General features: G+C 49.0%; 5 protein-coding genes and 1 non-coding gene across 6 annotated transcripts; 4 read left to right on the top strand and 2 right to left on the bottom strand.

The window, feature by feature from the left end:
• Window positions 1-314: 314 nt before the first annotated feature.
• F4813DRAFT_384902 (glyoxalase I) lies at window positions 315-1,613 on the top strand (the record flags this gene model as incomplete). The annotated part of the gene is made up of 5 exons (XM_049246173.1): window positions 315-361; window positions 422-450; window positions 522-973; window positions 1,076-1,349; window positions 1,438-1,613. The coding sequence occupies 5 exons, from the start codon at window positions 315-317 to the stop codon at window positions 1,611-1,613; spliced, it is 978 nt and encodes a 325-aa protein (XP_049104155.1).
• A 257-nt stretch (window positions 1,614-1,870) lies between these two features.
• F4813DRAFT_396895 (MFS general substrate transporter) lies at window positions 1,871-3,634 on the bottom strand (the record flags this gene model as incomplete). Its single annotated transcript, XM_049247873.1, has 4 exons — window positions 1,871-2,391; window positions 2,460-2,601; window positions 2,654-3,127; window positions 3,225-3,634. The coding sequence occupies 4 exons, from the start codon at window positions 3,632-3,634 to the stop codon at window positions 1,990-1,992; spliced, it is 1,428 nt and encodes a 475-aa protein (XP_049104154.1). The 3' UTR covers window positions 1,871-1,989.
• A 310-nt stretch (window positions 3,635-3,944) lies between these two features.
• F4813DRAFT_101185 (MFS general substrate transporter) lies at window positions 3,945-6,431 on the bottom strand. Its single transcript, XM_049238393.1, has 6 exons — window positions 5,886-6,431; window positions 5,781-5,821; window positions 5,626-5,723; window positions 5,217-5,557; window positions 4,555-5,162; window positions 3,945-4,499 (listed from the first exon to the last, which is right to left on the bottom strand). The coding sequence occupies exons 1-6, from the start codon at window positions 6,117-6,119 to the stop codon at window positions 4,256-4,258; spliced, it is 1,566 nt and encodes a 521-aa protein (XP_049104153.1). The 5' UTR covers window positions 6,120-6,431; the 3' UTR covers window positions 3,945-4,255.
• Window positions 6,432-6,435: 4 nt separating this feature from the next.
• F4813DRAFT_343775 (amidase) lies at window positions 6,436-9,182 on the top strand. Its single transcript, XM_049241574.1, has 3 exons — window positions 6,436-8,275; window positions 8,343-8,448; window positions 8,514-9,182. The coding sequence occupies exons 1-3, from the start codon at window positions 6,857-6,859 to the stop codon at window positions 8,633-8,635; spliced, it is 1,647 nt and encodes a 548-aa protein (XP_049104152.1). The 5' UTR covers window positions 6,436-6,856; the 3' UTR covers window positions 8,636-9,182.
• On the top strand, window positions 8,786-8,876 carry F4813DRAFT_t16. The gene has a single exon. It is a non-coding gene; the product is annotated as a tRNA-Tyr (tRNA).
• Window positions 9,183-12,850: 3,668 nt separating the features above from the next.
• F4813DRAFT_101090 (cytochrome P450) lies at window positions 12,851-15,595 on the top strand. Its single transcript, XM_049238392.1, has 4 exons — window positions 12,851-13,766; window positions 13,826-14,188; window positions 14,244-15,092; window positions 15,172-15,595. Exons 1-4 carry the CDS (start codon window positions 13,452-13,454, stop codon window positions 15,301-15,303), a joined length of 1,659 nt encoding a protein of 552 aa, XP_049104151.1. The 5' UTR covers window positions 12,851-13,451; the 3' UTR covers window positions 15,304-15,595.
• The last annotated feature ends 194 nt before the right edge of the window (window positions 15,596-15,789 follow it).

The raw sequence follows: 15,789 nt of genomic DNA, 5'->3' as shown, positions 1-15,789 counted from the left end.
TCTATAGTGAAATATGTATCAATGAATATGTACCTATAGATTATCGTATAAGACATTACATAGGTACCTACCTAAGACTCCGCAGAACTACCACGGCTATTGGATTTCACCAATTTCTATCCTCGATAATAGAACACTCCAACTACATGTCTTGTCTCCGCAGCTTATACAGGACAACAACGAGATCATATATACTACGACCATCTACACAACTCACGAGTAGACGTTTTCTATCTCATGGTCTGCCATTTAAACAATTTCAGATATCCGACCAATTCTTTAAGACTACAAGTGCTTGGCGCACATTTGCGACAATGGCGACGACTACGGATACGAACAACTACAAGTTCAATCACTCGATGTAAGCCAACGACCTCGCCTTCAAGAGGACTAGCTACTAAACGCAGGAACTTGACTACAGGATCCGAGTGAAGGACCCCAAAGCATCCAGTATGGCCCTACTGCACCGCATAGGCCCTCCGCCGCCACAGCACAGGCTAACCATATACCTATCACCACAGTCAAATTCTACGAATTCCTAGGCATGAGCGTAGTCAAGCACCTGCAATTCCCCAACGCCAAATTCGACCTGTACTTCCTAAGCTACGACGGCCCAACGGCGCTCTCTCACGGCAACAGCACGTTCGACCGGCAGGGCGTGATCGAGCTGACGCACAACTACGGCACCGAGGACGACCCACACTACACGGTCAACAGCGGCAACGCGGAGCCCCACCGCGGCTTCGGGCACGTGTGCATTGCCGTCGACCACATCCAGGCCGCGTGCAAGAGGCTCGAGGACGCGGGGTATCGGTTTCAGAAGAAGCTGACGGATGGGAGGATGAAGCATATTGCGTTTGCGCTGGACCCGGATGGCTATTGGGTGGAGATTATTAGTCGCAGGAGGGGATCGAAGGGTGCGGAGGATCCGGAGGAGCAAGGGGTTGAGACGGATGTTGGTACTTATCGCATGGTAGGGCTGTTCTCCCTCCCATATTATCCCCTTCCAATGACTAGCAACGAGCACCGAGCGCCGAGCAATGTTTAGACATCCCTAGCTAATGCAAGAGTATAGAACCACACGATGATCCGGGTCAAGGATGCCGAGAAGTCCCTCAAGTTCTACCAGGACGTGCTAGGCATGAAGCTGTTCCGCACGGTCGAGCAGTCCGCTGCCAAGTTCAATTTATACTTCCTCGGGTATCCTGGCTCCAAGGGCGTTCCGGAGGACGGGTTTACGGCGGATTATGAGGGCTTGCTGGAGTTGACGTGGAATTACGGGACCGAGAAGGATGAGAATTTCAAGTACCACGATGGGAACTCGGAGCCGCAGGGCTTTGGACATATTTGTGAGTTCTACTCCCCTTAGTTTCTTCATACTTTTTCATCCCCTGGGAATAATGCGTGTTGGTTTTGGGAAGAGCTAACGCAGGATAGGCGTTTCGGTCGATAGTCTAGATGCGGCGTGCTCGAGGTTCGAGGCGTTGAATGTTAACTGGAAGAAACGGCTTACGGACGGACGCATGAAGAATGTTGCTTTCTTGCTTGATCCTGATGGATACTGGGTCGAGATCGTGCAGAACGAGCGGTTCTCTGGAGAGGAGAACTTTTAAGTCTGGCTGTGGTAAGTTGCAGATAGATAGCAGGTTTATAATCGTTACTATCGTGAGCTGTTAAGTATGGTGTGTGGCGTGTGATTGATTAAAATTGAGGAGAGAGTTGAGGAGGTCACCTAAGAGGGGGTGAAGAAAAGAACGATCTGATGGTCGGAAAGCCAAATCATTAGGTACTTGGTAGGGACAACATGCGCCTAAATACTCAATATACATATATCATACGACTTAGACACGGCGGGTGAACTATATAAAAGTTGGCAAAGACTGACTCCTATTTGATGTACTACGTCACCGGTCCATCAAGGTACTCGTTCCATTGCCGCTATAGATTGGCATGCTCCAAGGGTCTCGGGTAACCAGCTTAATGGTCAGCCTAGTTTTGCTGTCCTTCCTCATCCCCTTGAATTATCAACCGCTCAGCTCTCTCTCGCTTCCTCTCCTTGTTCTTGAAGAACGCGAGCAAGCCCAAGTCATATAGTATTTTCAACCCTCCCGAGGCGACAAACGACACCCAGAATAGATTCCGATCGACCAGTATGCCTGTCAGCAGCGGTCCGAGGCTCTGAGCCGTAGTTCTGACGACGTTCACGGTCCCCATGACCGCCGTCCGCTCCGCGGGCAGCACGATGGTGGCGAGGAAGGCGGAGCGCGGCCCGGTGTCCATGGACTGAGTGCTTGCGTTCAGAATGAGGAAAGCTAGTGCCAGGTGCATATCACTAGGGACGCCTAGGAGGGCGCGGAATATTTGCGAGGGGAGATGCGTAAATATCATTGTCTTAGAGTGTCAGCATTAGGAGGGATATTCATACAGAACACCAAGACTGAAGGAATAGGGGGACTTACATTGACATTACCAAACCGCTTAGCCAGAGAAGAGGCAACGATCATAGAAGCGCCTGCGATGGTCTGGGTGACGAAGAATATCGAGCCTAACTGTCCCTCTTCGATGTCGAATTGAGATTTGAAGTAATACGTGATCCAAGATCTTGCAACATTTAGTCAGATAGCCACGAGGTGAAACGGATTAGTTTACCTACAACGGAGCGAGCCCAGAGCCAAAGGAGTCCAGAGCAAAGAGAAGACACAGCGTGACCACTACAGGGACGCTCTCTCTACTGATGTCTGGGAACAACGCACGCAGTCCCCGTTTATGAGACGTACTAGCCTCTACGCCGCTCTCCAGCAACGGCCTCGTCTCGTCGTCTCGAGTACGATTCTGTGCCTGTTTCTTCTCCGACTCTACGGTGTGACCCAAGAGCAGAGTCAGAGTTAGTTTTAATAAGCCGAGAGCAGCATACCCGAAGTAAATAGCGCGATACGCGCGAACAAAGTCCCACCCAAGAGTTCCCGTCAGGTGCTGGAGGATCCAGCCACACGCCATGCAGCCGCATGCGGCACCCACGAGGCCTAGGAGACTGTACCAGGCGTAGATGTCGCTTCTCTTTTGGGGGTCAGTTAACTGCGCTACGATGCTCTCCTCGATGGCGCGGAAGGGGCCGATTTCGTTGCCGCTGGGAGATAGGTCAGCATTTCAATATTCTGACTGCCTGTATTATATAGAGAATAAAAGAGAGTAGAGGGAGAAGGGTATATCCTCCAGTCTCTTACCTCGGACTTATAACCCCCACGACAGCCGCGACGAGAAGCACCCAGTACGACCCGAATAAAGCGAATACCACGCCACTGGCACTCATCAGCAGCGCACCGAGCGCAAGGACTGCTCGTCTCCCTAGCGCGTCGGCAAATAACGTCAAAACGAAGCTGAGGCACACGTCACCGGCTAGGGTCAGCGTCATGAATAGCCCGATATCTGTCTTCGGGATCTCTAGGGCGGAGAGGTATGCGACTAGGATCAGGGTTGATATCCCGTATGCGAACATGCGCGTGAAGCGCTGCAGGCAGAGTAGTTTGACGTCTCGCGACGAGGCGTGTAGGGATAGGAGGCCTGTCTCTTCGAGAATAAGGCCCAGGGCTCTACGGAGCTTTGGCGCCGTGGTGGGTGGAGGGGGTGAGGACATGTTGCTGGTTGGTAGAAGGGATATATGGGAGGTAAGGAAAGGAGTTGTTCTCTATTTAAGCTAAGTATTCGACTAGAAGGAGTAATATGTGACTTATATAATGCAAATCCGAGCTATATTGACGTCTCGTTGAGCATAAGTGTAGATATCCGAAGCTACGAGATGCCTCGGAGATAATAACTATCGGTAGAGGGTCTCGTTGGCTTAGTTAGACGAACAATTTCCCTGTATTGGGTACTGACGCAATAGTGTTATAACTGTTATATAAACACCTAGAAAGCAGCGGCCAATCTCTTTGGTCTGATATCCGGCGTAGCTTAGGCAGACTTGCTGCTCTGAACTGAATACACGAACAAACCGGACACTCCGTTGAGATGTGATCGTCCAAGCTCGGCGTTCAAGCTTGTCGCCTTCCAATTGACCAATCAACGACGGCCGATAGAAGATGATCCCCGCCGCGTAATGACGAGCTTAGGTTCGTACCAGTTAACTAACTGTTATATACCCAAGGTAGGTAGTAGTCTATGTTGATTGACAGCTCCCCTATTATATAAAAATGCTCGAGAACATAGGTATTTACTCTTTATCAACTTATAGGTAACCGTAACATCCATAGTGCCTTTAAAGCTTATACCGGAAGTGTTTGTTCTCCTTATCAGTTAAATCCTCGAAACCCTCCAGCAATTCTGCTTCTGTTACCTCGTTGTGGAGAGCCAGTCGGTCTCGTTCCTTATTGTCAAGCCAACACCACAATGTGTATAGTCCCTGGAGGAGAACAACAGCACAATAAGTGCCAAGAAGGCCTTTAATTGCGGTTGGGTACCTAGGCACCTCCCACGACAGGAACAAGTGAGGGCCGATAATACTACATTTCTTAATGTTAGCTGCTATTTTTTCGCCGTTTCTGGTCTCGAACTTACTTTCCAACGACGAAACAGACGAAATAAATCCCCATCACTGTACTCCTCTTAGTATGCCCAGCTACATTGATACCGGGAATTGTCCAGCTCAAAACAACGGGCGATCCAATGACGAATTCCAGCCAGCACATAGCGACAAGCGCATAACGGTGCTCGATATTAATGGTCAGGATACCTACCAGTCCAGCTATGCCAGGTAAGCATCCAAGGATGATAGCTGCGCCCACCATATTAGGGAGTTGCGAGAATAACCCTAGTAAGATGCAGGCAACGACTTGGACCGCGCCTCCCGGCGTCTGTAACAGAGATGTTCTGAGCGCGTCGAAGTTGAACCCCTTGATTATAGCGGACATGAAGGTGGTTATAGCACCGTTGAGGATTCCGAGTCCCATTCCAGTCAGCCACAGCAAGTAGCATTTTCCGTCCAGCAGGGCCTCCTTGACTTGGTATGACCGAAAAGTCGCGTCCTTGAGGCCGATCTGGTTGTTGGAGACACGCCAAACAGCAACGGCACGTTCATATTCTGTCAGCATCTTCGCATTGTGTGGTCCATCGGGGAGGTAGAGAAAGATGACAAATCCCCATATAAACGTGACAGCGCCGACTATCTAAATACAATACACGTTAACCCTTGCCGTAACGAAGATAAAAGGGGTCCTCACCAGGAATATCAACTTCCATTGTGCTATCGCGAGTCCCTCGGCAACGCCCGAGGCATAAGCTAGGAGAGCCCCGAGGATGTTTGCCAGGCCATTCGTACACAGCCAAATGGAACTTCTCAAGGATTGCTCTTGACGAGTCCATAACATCGAAGTTAGGAGCACCCACGCAGGCGAGATACAGGCCTCAAGCATGCCTAGGAAGAACCGGACAGCAAAGAAGCCACTGAAATTAAAGACCGCGGCTTGGAGCATGCAGACGGCCCCCCAAACGAATAACATGCCACCGACCAGTTTTCCGATAGCGACGCGTTGTAGCAGTAGGTTCCACGGCCACGCTCCGCCTTGACGGTGGGTATTAGCTTTTCCATCTAATACGTTAAAATTCAAGGATTCAAGGATTGCCACGTACAGAGCCAACCGAAGTAGAGAGCTGATGCGACCCAGGAGTAATCGTTCCCAGTCATCTTCGTGTCTTCTTGTAAGCCATATGCGTTCGAGTAGTTAAGGCTGTGATTGCCTCGTCAGTATGAAAACCCAATAAGAATAAGCCGGTGCTAACCCTACGTCTGCTTGTCGAGAAATGACAACATGTATGTGATCATCATCTTTACTCAGACCTTATGTTAGAAGCAAATATTACAGGAAACGTCGATGCCATCATCATCATACCATGGGAAGCACCATAAGGTCCAACTTCCATCGGACCTTTTTGGCGTCTGCTTCAAGTTGCGCTCGGTCGTATTGCAACGACTGCTGCAACATGTCTTTTCCTAGCTGGTTTAGATCATTTCGCCGTTGTATGAAGCCCCCCAATATGTTCTTTTTCGGCAATACGAGGCCAGCGCCGTGTTCTGTATCAGAGGCCACGCTCTCGGCACTGGGGATGCCTATTTTCTCCGACATTGTTGTAGTGTATTGACCTAGGTTAGATGTCTGAGTATGCGTTCTTAGAAGTAACAGAAAACCATTAGGATCTAGGAATGCCAAAGGACATGTTAAGTATTACTCCGCTCTAATCCTAGTTCTACCTAGCTAAGATAGTTGTGATGTTTTTTACACCGAATAACACCTGGTATCTGGTATGCTGATAAGATCCTTGCTCTACATTCGTCGGGGGTGCAAGGGTGATGCCCAGGCGTGACATCGCCACTCCGCATATAACAAATCCGCTTGAAACTGTTCACATTAAGCTCTTACACTATCGAAATGAGTAACGATTGCATGTTATTATATATAATACGGCATAGCGCGCTTAGCTCCGCTACATATTCTTTCCTGGGTTGTCATTCTATACCTAGATGGAGGAGATAGCCGAGCAATATTGATTACCAGACTGGCAATCAATCCCCGATGCTAAGAGATATGATTATCTTGCGTCAAAATGTAACGATGGGGTGGGAATAAAGCAAGTTATATATGAGGAGTTACTGGAATGGTCCCCAATTATTCGGATCTAATGAAGTATATCTAGGTTAGTATATTCCCTTAATTCCTCCCCCCACTCTTCGGTGTTATACTGCAGCATGGCGTCTCGGGGGCTGCATGGGACACTCTTGTGAGGGGTCGAACTTATGAGCATTTCTCCGTTTGGATACTTTCTATGTAATGTCTAGTTATTATAAATAAACAAACGTTTGAATATGAGCAGTGTCGAAGGACCAATAACTAAGAAGTCCTGGCAGGAATTGCAGGCTGCAAAAAAGGCCGAGCAGGACTCGAGAATACCGGCGGAATGGAAATTGAAACCGGCAGACATTCCGCCGGAAGACACCGTTGACCTCCGCCCCTTTGTTAGCACATTCAATATATTATCTCCGGCCGAGCTGGTAATTACTAGTGAGGAATACGATGCAACATCTTTGGCGACCGCCATTGCCACAGGCAAATTCACAGCCGTAGAGGTCGTGACGGCATTCTGTAAACGCGCCGCGATAGGCCATCAGCTCTGCAACATGCTGACGGAAATCATGTTCGCGGATGCAATAGAGCGAGCTAAAGAACTAGACAGCATCTTCAAAAGCACGGGGAAGGTGGTCGGGCCCCTGCATGGGGTTCCTATGACATTCAAGGAGTGCTTCCATTTCAAGGGGTACGACTCGACGAATGGGTACATGTCCCGAGTCTTCCAGCCGGCCGACCGCACGTCGCCTTTGCCGGAACTCTTGCAAGCTGCCGGGGCGGTAATCATTTCGAAGACAAATGTACCACAGACGATGCTGGTTGCGGAGAGCCATAATAATGTATTTGGGCGCACTAAGAACCCTGTGAACTCCCGTTTGACATGTGGCGGAAGTAGCGGTGGCGAGGGTGCAAGCCAGGCCTTTCGCTGCAGTGCTCTCGGCGTCGGAACCGATGTGGGCGGATCGGTACGAATACCAGCTGCTTGCAACGGCGTTTACGGGTATAAACCAAGCTTTGGGATCATCCCCATGACCGGGTATTCCTACTCCGGCTGGACAGGCTCCAACACGGGAATTCCAGCTGTGACCGGTCCTTTGGGCCATTCCGTGCGTGACCTTGACCTGTTCACTCGCATTGTCAGGGACGCGAAGCCTTGGAGTTTCGACCCTGCCGTGATTCCGAATATCATGGAACTCGGCACCACAGCGACGCGGAAACCCATCGTCGGCGTTATCCACGCATCTGGCCTTACGCCTCACCCACCGGTCCGCCGGGCCTTACGAGAAGCCGCAGCTAAGCTCTCGGCAGCCGGGTTCGAGACCAGGGACTTTGACCCGCCGGACTTCATCGGCATCCGCGATGTATCAGAGCAGTTATTCACGCTAGACGGGCTCTCGTTCCCAAGACAAGAGTTCGCCAAGTCGGGCGAGCCGATCGTGCCCAGCGTCAAGAAGATCGGGTTCTTGGATCTCCCGCGGAAGACCCAGGAGGAGGCTTGGCAGTGGAATACCAAGAAATTGGGGATTCAGAAGCAGATGCTAGACGAGTGGCAAAGGGTGGGCTGTGATGTCGTTCTGGCTCCTGCTGGTCCGCATACGGCGGTGTTGCCGGGGGATTGGACGAGCGATATTTACACCGTGGCTTGGAATGTGGTTGATGTGAGGCTTTCTTTACGAAGTAATGTGTTATCGACATAGGTCGCTGACGTGGCTATTTCCATTCTAGTATCCTGCTATCATCATCCCCTTCACGCATGCCGATCCGGCTCTCGACCCCGTGGACGCCGAATTCAAGGCTAAGCACGAGACCGACCAGAAGAATCAGGACATGTGTAAGCAAACCATTTATCTACTATTTTATATTATGGTTAGGTAGTTAATAGCTGACATATCGCAGATGACCCGGAGCTTTTCAAGGGCGCGCCTGTGGCATTGCAAATTGTTGGTCCGAGATTAGGGGACAAGCAACTACTCAAGGACGTCGAGCTTCTCGACAGTGTGCTGAACGGCACTGCTTGATCCACTTGAATCCTCGACGTGTTTGATCTTTGGCCTGCTCGCATCCGTCTCCTGTTGGCATCTGACCGCAGGGCGGCACGTTCTTTGCTCAACTATCAGCTTTTCCAGCTGGTCTTAAGGAAAACTAACGAATATATCTCTTATGAACAACCCTTGGTAGTCTAGTTGGTTATGGCGTTCGGCTGTAATTGTAAACGTGATTGTTACCGAAAAGTCACCGGTTCGATTCCGGTCCGAGGGATGATACATTTTTGTCATGTTCGTTCGTGTCTATTGCTTTTGCTTGGACCCGGGCTTTGATACTCTAAGAAGTAAGTGCATGTAGTGGCGAGGACTAGGGTTAAACCATCATTTTTATTTTTATTTTTAGTGCAAAGTCTAGCGTCGACTTGTAGCCTTATTTTCAGCTGTGGATTTTCTAATAGCTAAAAAGGGGGTAAATTTTACAGTCATTGGATTTATAGTCGCACACGAGGATGGACATCTGGGATATGTGGGATTTAAAAGACTATTATCTAAAGACAAATATGAGAGCTAACTTTCAACATGTCCGCATCGATACAGCTCGCCTAATAAAACTACCTAGTTACGGTAGTTAGCAAAACTTCTCCCGGAGCATGCGTTGACGCTGCAGAATACGCGCTGCATGCATTTAGCCGGGGCCGGTCCCGACTTGTCCGTTTGTAGACGGGGCGGCTCCCGGGCCCTTGCATTAGGTAACAAGCTTCGTATTCACATCCGAGGAATCGGGAAAGCAACAAGAACTTTAACTTCTATTTTTATCGGGTGTTACGTCGTTCTACTCAACGTTACTCGGTAGTACGATGTCGTTCAGGTGTTTATAATAAGATGTTCTTGACGTAAAATTGTTTGCGTCGTACACTTGAATGCTGTATTACGGAAACCTGCGGCAATTGACATATCCCCAAATTTACATCGAAATTGACTCTTGGTGTAAAGTAACACGAGGTAATAAAAATGGGAAATTCGCATCGACCGGAAGAATGCAGCTTCCCGAGAGTCTCGGGATCTTGACGGTTGTCCTCCTCTACCAAACCAGAGTCACACTCTCATATAACACCACTCTATTCATCGGACTACTTACTCGACCCCTGGAAGGTAACCCGGCTGTATATCACGGCTCCGGAGCCGGGCCGCTCGGGACCCCTTGGCATTGACCTGGCGATCTCAAAATCCCAACAAGGCCTCAGCTGGCACAGCACCGCACGTGGCGGGCGGTGGATACTTGCCGTTCGCCCCAGGCGCTGCGAACTACACCCACCGTCCAGAAAACGGACGGGGACACAGCTGTGAGCGACACCTGCATTAATACGACGCAGTACTCATACGGGGTATGGTCTGTAGATTTGCCGCCTGGAATAAATAATATTGACCCTCAGAACTTTGAGCTCGTTTTCACGCTGGACTACAATGCTACTCGATGAGGAGAGGTTCTATACAAAGTATATTTTGGTACGGGACACTTCGAAGTCGGTAATAATTTGGAAGAGGGACCCTGTAATGATGTGAGTGGGACGTGCTTGTTTATGCTGAAGGTAGATAGCATGCCAGTTTTGATACTGCCAACGATGACGGCTTGCTAGGGGACTTGTAAACTGGAGTAGTTGAGAGGATAAGATTGCCCACCTTGTAGTTGGTGAGGATGGCTGCTAGACACCACTTGCGGGAAGCGAAATAGGAGATTTTACAGGTGATACTCCCTCATTAGTCCCGGATAATTATTTCGCATAGTTATTCTCATATGTATTTAGTTCCCAAAGTCTCCAGTTGTGAAAGTTCGACGGGATGCTAAAATACCTCGGCAAGGGAGAAGCTCAAGGGGTAGGGGCTGGATCAAACTATTGGATTTTCGTACAAGGGGAAGAGGAGCTGAGACTTCCTACCTCCTGATGAATAATACCGAGCACTAGGCGAAGAAAGGAGCAACCAGCCTTGCTTGTTCTTAATCAAACTATAGTAGATTGATTTAATTCATATGTTATTGAAATAAAACCGGCAGAACTTCGTTGCCGTGGGTATTTTTAGTAGTCTGAGGTAGCTGAGATTACCAACTAACTCCTCAACGTTGTTCACAATCCACCCTAAGGTTGTTCTAGAGCTCTAGTACATGCAGCATACTTAAAAAAATCTTAGATGCCTGTATTGGGGGTTATTTTATATTGATAGGGCACTGCAGATGCTCTCGCGAGTCCGGAGGCTAGACGCGTACAGTGCCGCCGGCAATGGGAGTTGAGCGGATTTTAGAGAGCGCTATAGGCGCAATAGACGCTTAGCGGGACACCACTTCTGCCTCATTATATAGGTATATACAACCCACGAATATACGGTCAACTACCGAACTTACTACACTGAAACCTAGCAAGTAGGAAGAGAGCAAGTGCTCTGACCGAGATAACTTAGGCTTGGACGAGCCTACCTATGAATTGATAGCCGGCCGCGAGCACCAACGGCAAATCCCCCCTTATCGTGAAAATACCTAACCCACGACTTTCCAAAGCGGAGGCGCTTATTATTAATAACTGAAAAACCGCGCAACACACCGCCGGCAGCTCTCGAGCGTGATTAATAAGCCTTGTATGTGGTCTGGAAAAATACGGAATTTTGATGAGCTGCATCCGGTTGGTAACACAACTTTAAGGTTGCAGTTGTGTTCGAAAAGCAAAAGGTCTAAGCCGGTGAAAGGGTTGATATCAGGCTATAATGGGGACGAAAGGAATATATGCATATGCATAGGTAGGTATGCTTTTATAAATGTATTACCTAAGCGGGGTCGGATCGGATCCGGGTCCATGTGGCCTTACGTAAGGGAACAGCAGGTCATTACCTTAGGTACCTAACCTAAGGTAATGTTCACAATGAACTTATTAATTTGCGACATACAGGTTGCACGTGGTCCGACTATATTATTTGCGCGGCAAAACCGCAGTGGAAATGGGAAGGAGTTAGGTTAGGAAGGACCTAACCTAGACAGTTAGGTATAGAAATTATGGAAGTTATGGGTCTCTACATCTGCCGCGTTGCTATTACCGTTATTATATCGTCCCCACTTCACCGAATCTGTAGATGGCTCGATTTGGTTAATGGCTGAAACTTACTACGAGATTCTCTTCGTCATTACAACTCGGCAGTTTTAATGACCCATTTGTTACGCCGGTCAACAACACCATCGCCATTTATCATTTGCCATTACTAGACAACAGCGGGAATCCCACACGCCTGGTCTCGGACGCTAGATTTATTGTGTGGTCTAGAATCTAGATTCTGCTCGGCTTGCAGCTGTGCCTTGTGTATCACGGTAGCATGTCTTGTACCTAGGTAGGTATGATGTATGGTGTATGATGTATGATGTATGATGTATGATGTATGATGTAGGATGTGGGATGTGGGATGTAGGATGTATGCTACACACGACCATGCAGCAATACCTAACGTCTACAGATATACACACACCTGGCACCTGGCACCTGGCCTACAATTAGAAATCCCATCTCAATTTTACGAGAACCAAACTGCATCATACATCATCGCGGTATCATACCCGTCTGCAATGCCGATATGCTGCTATGCTGCTATGTTGCTATCATCTCGATAGGCCGCCTTCCATTTATGGATGTGCCGAGGCTTACAGACGCTACCTTCGTCGCCTCTTGAGCTAATTGCCATCTCTGGTTCGTCATGGATGAGAGCCGCATTGCCTGCCCCCTACCCCCTGCGCGCTTAGTTGCCCCTTTCGGCGCCATTTTCAACGAGAGTTACTCTATTCGCCCAAGCGGATGGCGGAAAGCGGACTTAAGCTCCCTAGGACAGCATTGAGAGGGTAATATATACGCCTCGGGTTTCCAAGAAACTTCCCGAGACGGTTACCGTGTCACCAACAGCGCCCTGGGCAACCCAAGCTACATCAGTTGATCATCGCGGATATGACCCGAAACATGACATATTCTCCGGCTCGTGCTATCGTGCTCTTGTTTGACTATACCTGCGAAACCATTGGACTATCCATCTGCCGAAATCACGTCTAATACTGCCCCAAGCGCAGATTAAAGCTATTCACGTGTCTACCCACTTGGCGGTCATGGGTTTTCTTGTCGATTTCCCTAATTCAACACTAGGCCAGCCGCTTGTTTCCCCCGCTCACCTCGTCTGATGGCCTCGTCGACAGGGCCCCCTTTCCTCGAAGGTGGGTCGGCGGGGTCCCCAGAGTCTTAGATCTCTAGTAGCCTGGCTAGTTCTGAGCGGAACCTCGAGCGGGTATGGAGACGATCTCACAGGGACCGAGAGGCGCCGGGTAGCTGGTTCGGGCCACCGCAAAGCCCTGAAGTGCCGTCACGAGCGTAACGGTTCATATATCATATATCTAAATATTAAGTACGAGTGTACCTTCCACTCTTAAGCCCTCTCCCGCCATTTTAATCGAACAGACTGGCCGCAGGTACTGGGAGTCTTTATCCTTGGTCGAATCATCGTTGGATAACGCCGACATGCCCGTGGGATAACCGACAAATAGGACCGCATATATACCCACCTTGGCACACGTTGTCAGCAGTCCCTGATATTCGGCTTCGGCGGTTCTACTTCTTGTATTTCCAAGGGTATAGGTGCACCCAGGGTTTCTTGTTTTGGCTGTATTTCCAGGTCAGAAATTCTTTACATCGATAGCTAGAAGTATCTAAAGGTTTCAACAACCTATAGGCTCTCACAGATTTCCTACCGTTTTTAGGGAGCGGAAGTCTGCTATTATCCGCCTCGTTCTAACTTCAGCTTATCTCACAAGAGCAGATGAATCCGTGGGGCAATGCTGGGACTGGAGAACTCTGTGATTGGGAGCTTCATAGCTCACTTTTGGCTACCCCTAATCGTTTCAGCAGCTCTGACATGGTTGGTTAGGAATCGATACCATAATGGCTTGAACAAGTACCCGGGACCATTTCTAGCTTCGTTGACAGACTTGTGGCGATTTTGGGATGTGTATGGACAGCGACCTGACATAACACATCGAAAGTTGCATGCGAAATATGGCGATGTAGTACGTTTGGGACCCAACTCTTTATCATTTGCAGACCCGAAGGCCCTCAAGACAATATATGGTCTTAATAAGGGATTTGTTAAGGTACGGACCCCTTATACAACTTCCGGTGAGAGGTATCAAATTTTAATACTTTCCATTAGTCCGACTTCTATGTTGTCCAGCAGTCTGTAGTCAAGGGAAACTCTCTTGCCTCACTATTTAGTACGACGGACAACAACTTCCACGCCCAATTCAGACGATGTGTCAATTCGGCCTTTGCTATGTCTGCTTTAGTGCAGTACGAACCTTTTGTTGACAATACGACTAAGTTGTTCCTCAAGCAAACGGAGCACCTTTTTGCTGGCAACCCGGAAGGGTGCGACTTCACACGATGGCTACAATTCTACGCTTTCGACGTAATTGGTGAGATTACTTATAGCAAGCGTCATGGATTTGTCGAGAAGAACGAGGATATCGATGGCATAGTTGACTACTTAGGGAGTCTGTTTCTCTATGTTGCGCCGGTATGTTAGAACTTGACGTGATACGCTATGAAAGGGTACTAACACACTTAATCAGATCGGCCAGATTCCGTGGCTCGATCGCGTCTTCCTCAAAAACCCCATCTACCTCAAACTCTCCCAATGGGGGCTCATTGATGCGACTTTCCCTGTTGCGCGGTTCGCGCGTGCTCGCATGGCTGAGCGTCTGGGACCTAACCTTTCAGGCGATCCTTCCAAGCCTCTTCTTCCGGTCTCCACCGAAGGCAAAGCCGAACCCAAATCGCCCGATCTGCTATCCAAGTTTCTTGCTTCGCATGATGCCCGACCGGAGTTCATGAGCGATACTCTAGTGCAAACTATGGCCGTGTCTATGGCATTCGCCGGCTCCGAAACGACCGCCATCTCACTAGCTAGTGTCTTTTATTATCTGCTACGCAACCCGTCTGCGCTCTCGAATTTGCGAAAAGAACTTGACGACGCTGCTTTGTCTGGTATCTTTAGCGATTACGAAACGGGTCTTGTAACATGGACTGAGAGTCAAAAGTTGCCGTATCTTGACGCCTGCATTAAGGAGGCATTCCGGTTACACCCGGCGGCTGGCTTGCCGCTCGAGCGCATCGTTCCTGAGCCTGGCGTCGAGATTGCAGGTCACTACGTCAAGGGCGGGACCATTGTTGGCTGCTCGGCGTGGATCATACATCGCCGACCGGAGATCTGGGGCGAGGATGTTGACACCTTCAGACCTGAGCGGTGGCTGGTCGACGAGACACTCACAGACGCCAAGAAGGAGGAACAGGAGCGTCGGGTTCGTGAGATGAATGGGATGATGTTCCAATTCGGCATGGGCGCCCGCACGTGTATTGGAAAGAACATTAGCTTGTTAGAGATCTATAAGGTCGTCCCAAGCTTGCTTAGGCGGTTCGATGTAAGCCCCCGTGCTCTCCACCCCCCAATATCCTCTAGTCTGATTAGCAATCGTATCCAATACTAACACCCACCTACAGATCCAATTCAAGGACCCCAATCAGGAGTGGAAGCTAGTGAATGCGTGGTTCGTCAAGCAGCAGAACTTCGATGCTATGTTCCAGGTGCGGGATCTGGTGAAGCCCCTGAATGAGAAACTTGCCCAGTCTTAAACTATATTGGGTAATGGCTCGAGCCGAGACGGAAATAATGAACGCTTTGTATATACTTCTCATGTTTAGGTCCGCCAATGAGCGTAATAGACTTGCTTCTTGTTGTTTTAATATGCTTCGGTAAATTTCATCTAGTGTGGAGAACTGGAGATACTCGGGCTGCTCCTGACGATTAATGTGAATTAGCATAATATGAAAAAAAAAATATCAGAGCAACTAAGACTCCCTCCCTACTGTAGCTGATAGTGGGAATAAGAGGTACGAAACTCAACAGACGGACGAAAGTCATCAGCAGGTAAAAAGGGGGTATCGTCCATTTCAACTACTAGACAACCTGACTACTACAATATCCACATAACGTAGTCCTTAGAGAGAGCAAAGCGAAGTAACGTTAATCAATCAAAACAGGCGGAGAAAATATTTCCTTCAGCATTACCTTAGCACGCAGCTTGGCTGTTCCGCACAACTTTCCTATTCTTCTCATAC

The sequence above is a fragment of the Daldinia decipiens genome (genome assembly GCF_022478715.1).
Source record: "Daldinia decipiens strain CBS 113046 unplaced genomic scaffold F4813scaffold_2, whole genome shotgun sequence".
Taxonomy (NCBI): domain Eukaryota; kingdom Fungi; phylum Ascomycota; class Sordariomycetes; order Xylariales; family Hypoxylaceae; genus Daldinia; species Daldinia decipiens.
The sequence above is the reverse complement of the archived record's forward strand: the minus strand, read 5'-3'. Positions and strand labels throughout refer to the sequence as shown.

Excerpts from the sequence above, each read along its gene's own strand:
- F4813DRAFT_101090 (XM_049238392.1), top strand. The coding sequence starts at position 13,452 with ATGCTGGGACTGGAGAACTCTGTGATTGGGAGCTTCATAGCTCACTTT. Across the intron at positions 13,767-13,825 it reads TTAATAAGGGATTTGTTAAG|TCCGACTTCTATGTTGTCCA; the intron begins GTACGGACCCCT and ends ACTTTCCATTAG. Across the intron at positions 15,093-15,171 it reads GCTTGCTTAGGCGGTTCGAT|ATCCAATTCAAGGACCCCAA; the intron begins GTAAGCCCCCGT and ends ACCCACCTACAG.
- F4813DRAFT_101185 (XM_049238393.1), bottom strand. The coding sequence starts at position 6,119 with ATGTCGGAGAAAATAGGCATCCCCAGTGCCGAGAGCGTGGCCTCTGAT. Across the intron at positions 5,822-5,885 it reads ACCTTATGGTGCTTCCCATG|ATGATGATCACATACATGTT; the intron begins GTATGATGATGA and ends GTCTGAGTAAAG. Across the intron at positions 5,724-5,780 it reads TCATTTCTCGACAAGCAGAC|CCTTAACTACTCGAACGCAT; the intron begins GTAGGGTTAGCA and ends AGGCAATCACAG.
- F4813DRAFT_343775 (XM_049241574.1), top strand. The coding sequence starts at position 6,857 with ATGAGCAGTGTCGAAGGACCAATAACTAAGAAGTCCTGGCAGGAATTG. Across the intron at positions 8,276-8,342 it reads TGGCTTGGAATGTGGTTGAT|TATCCTGCTATCATCATCCC; the intron begins GTGAGGCTTTCT and ends TTTCCATTCTAG. Across the intron at positions 8,449-8,513 it reads CCAGAAGAATCAGGACATGT|ATGACCCGGAGCTTTTCAAG; the intron begins GTAAGCAAACCA and ends GACATATCGCAG.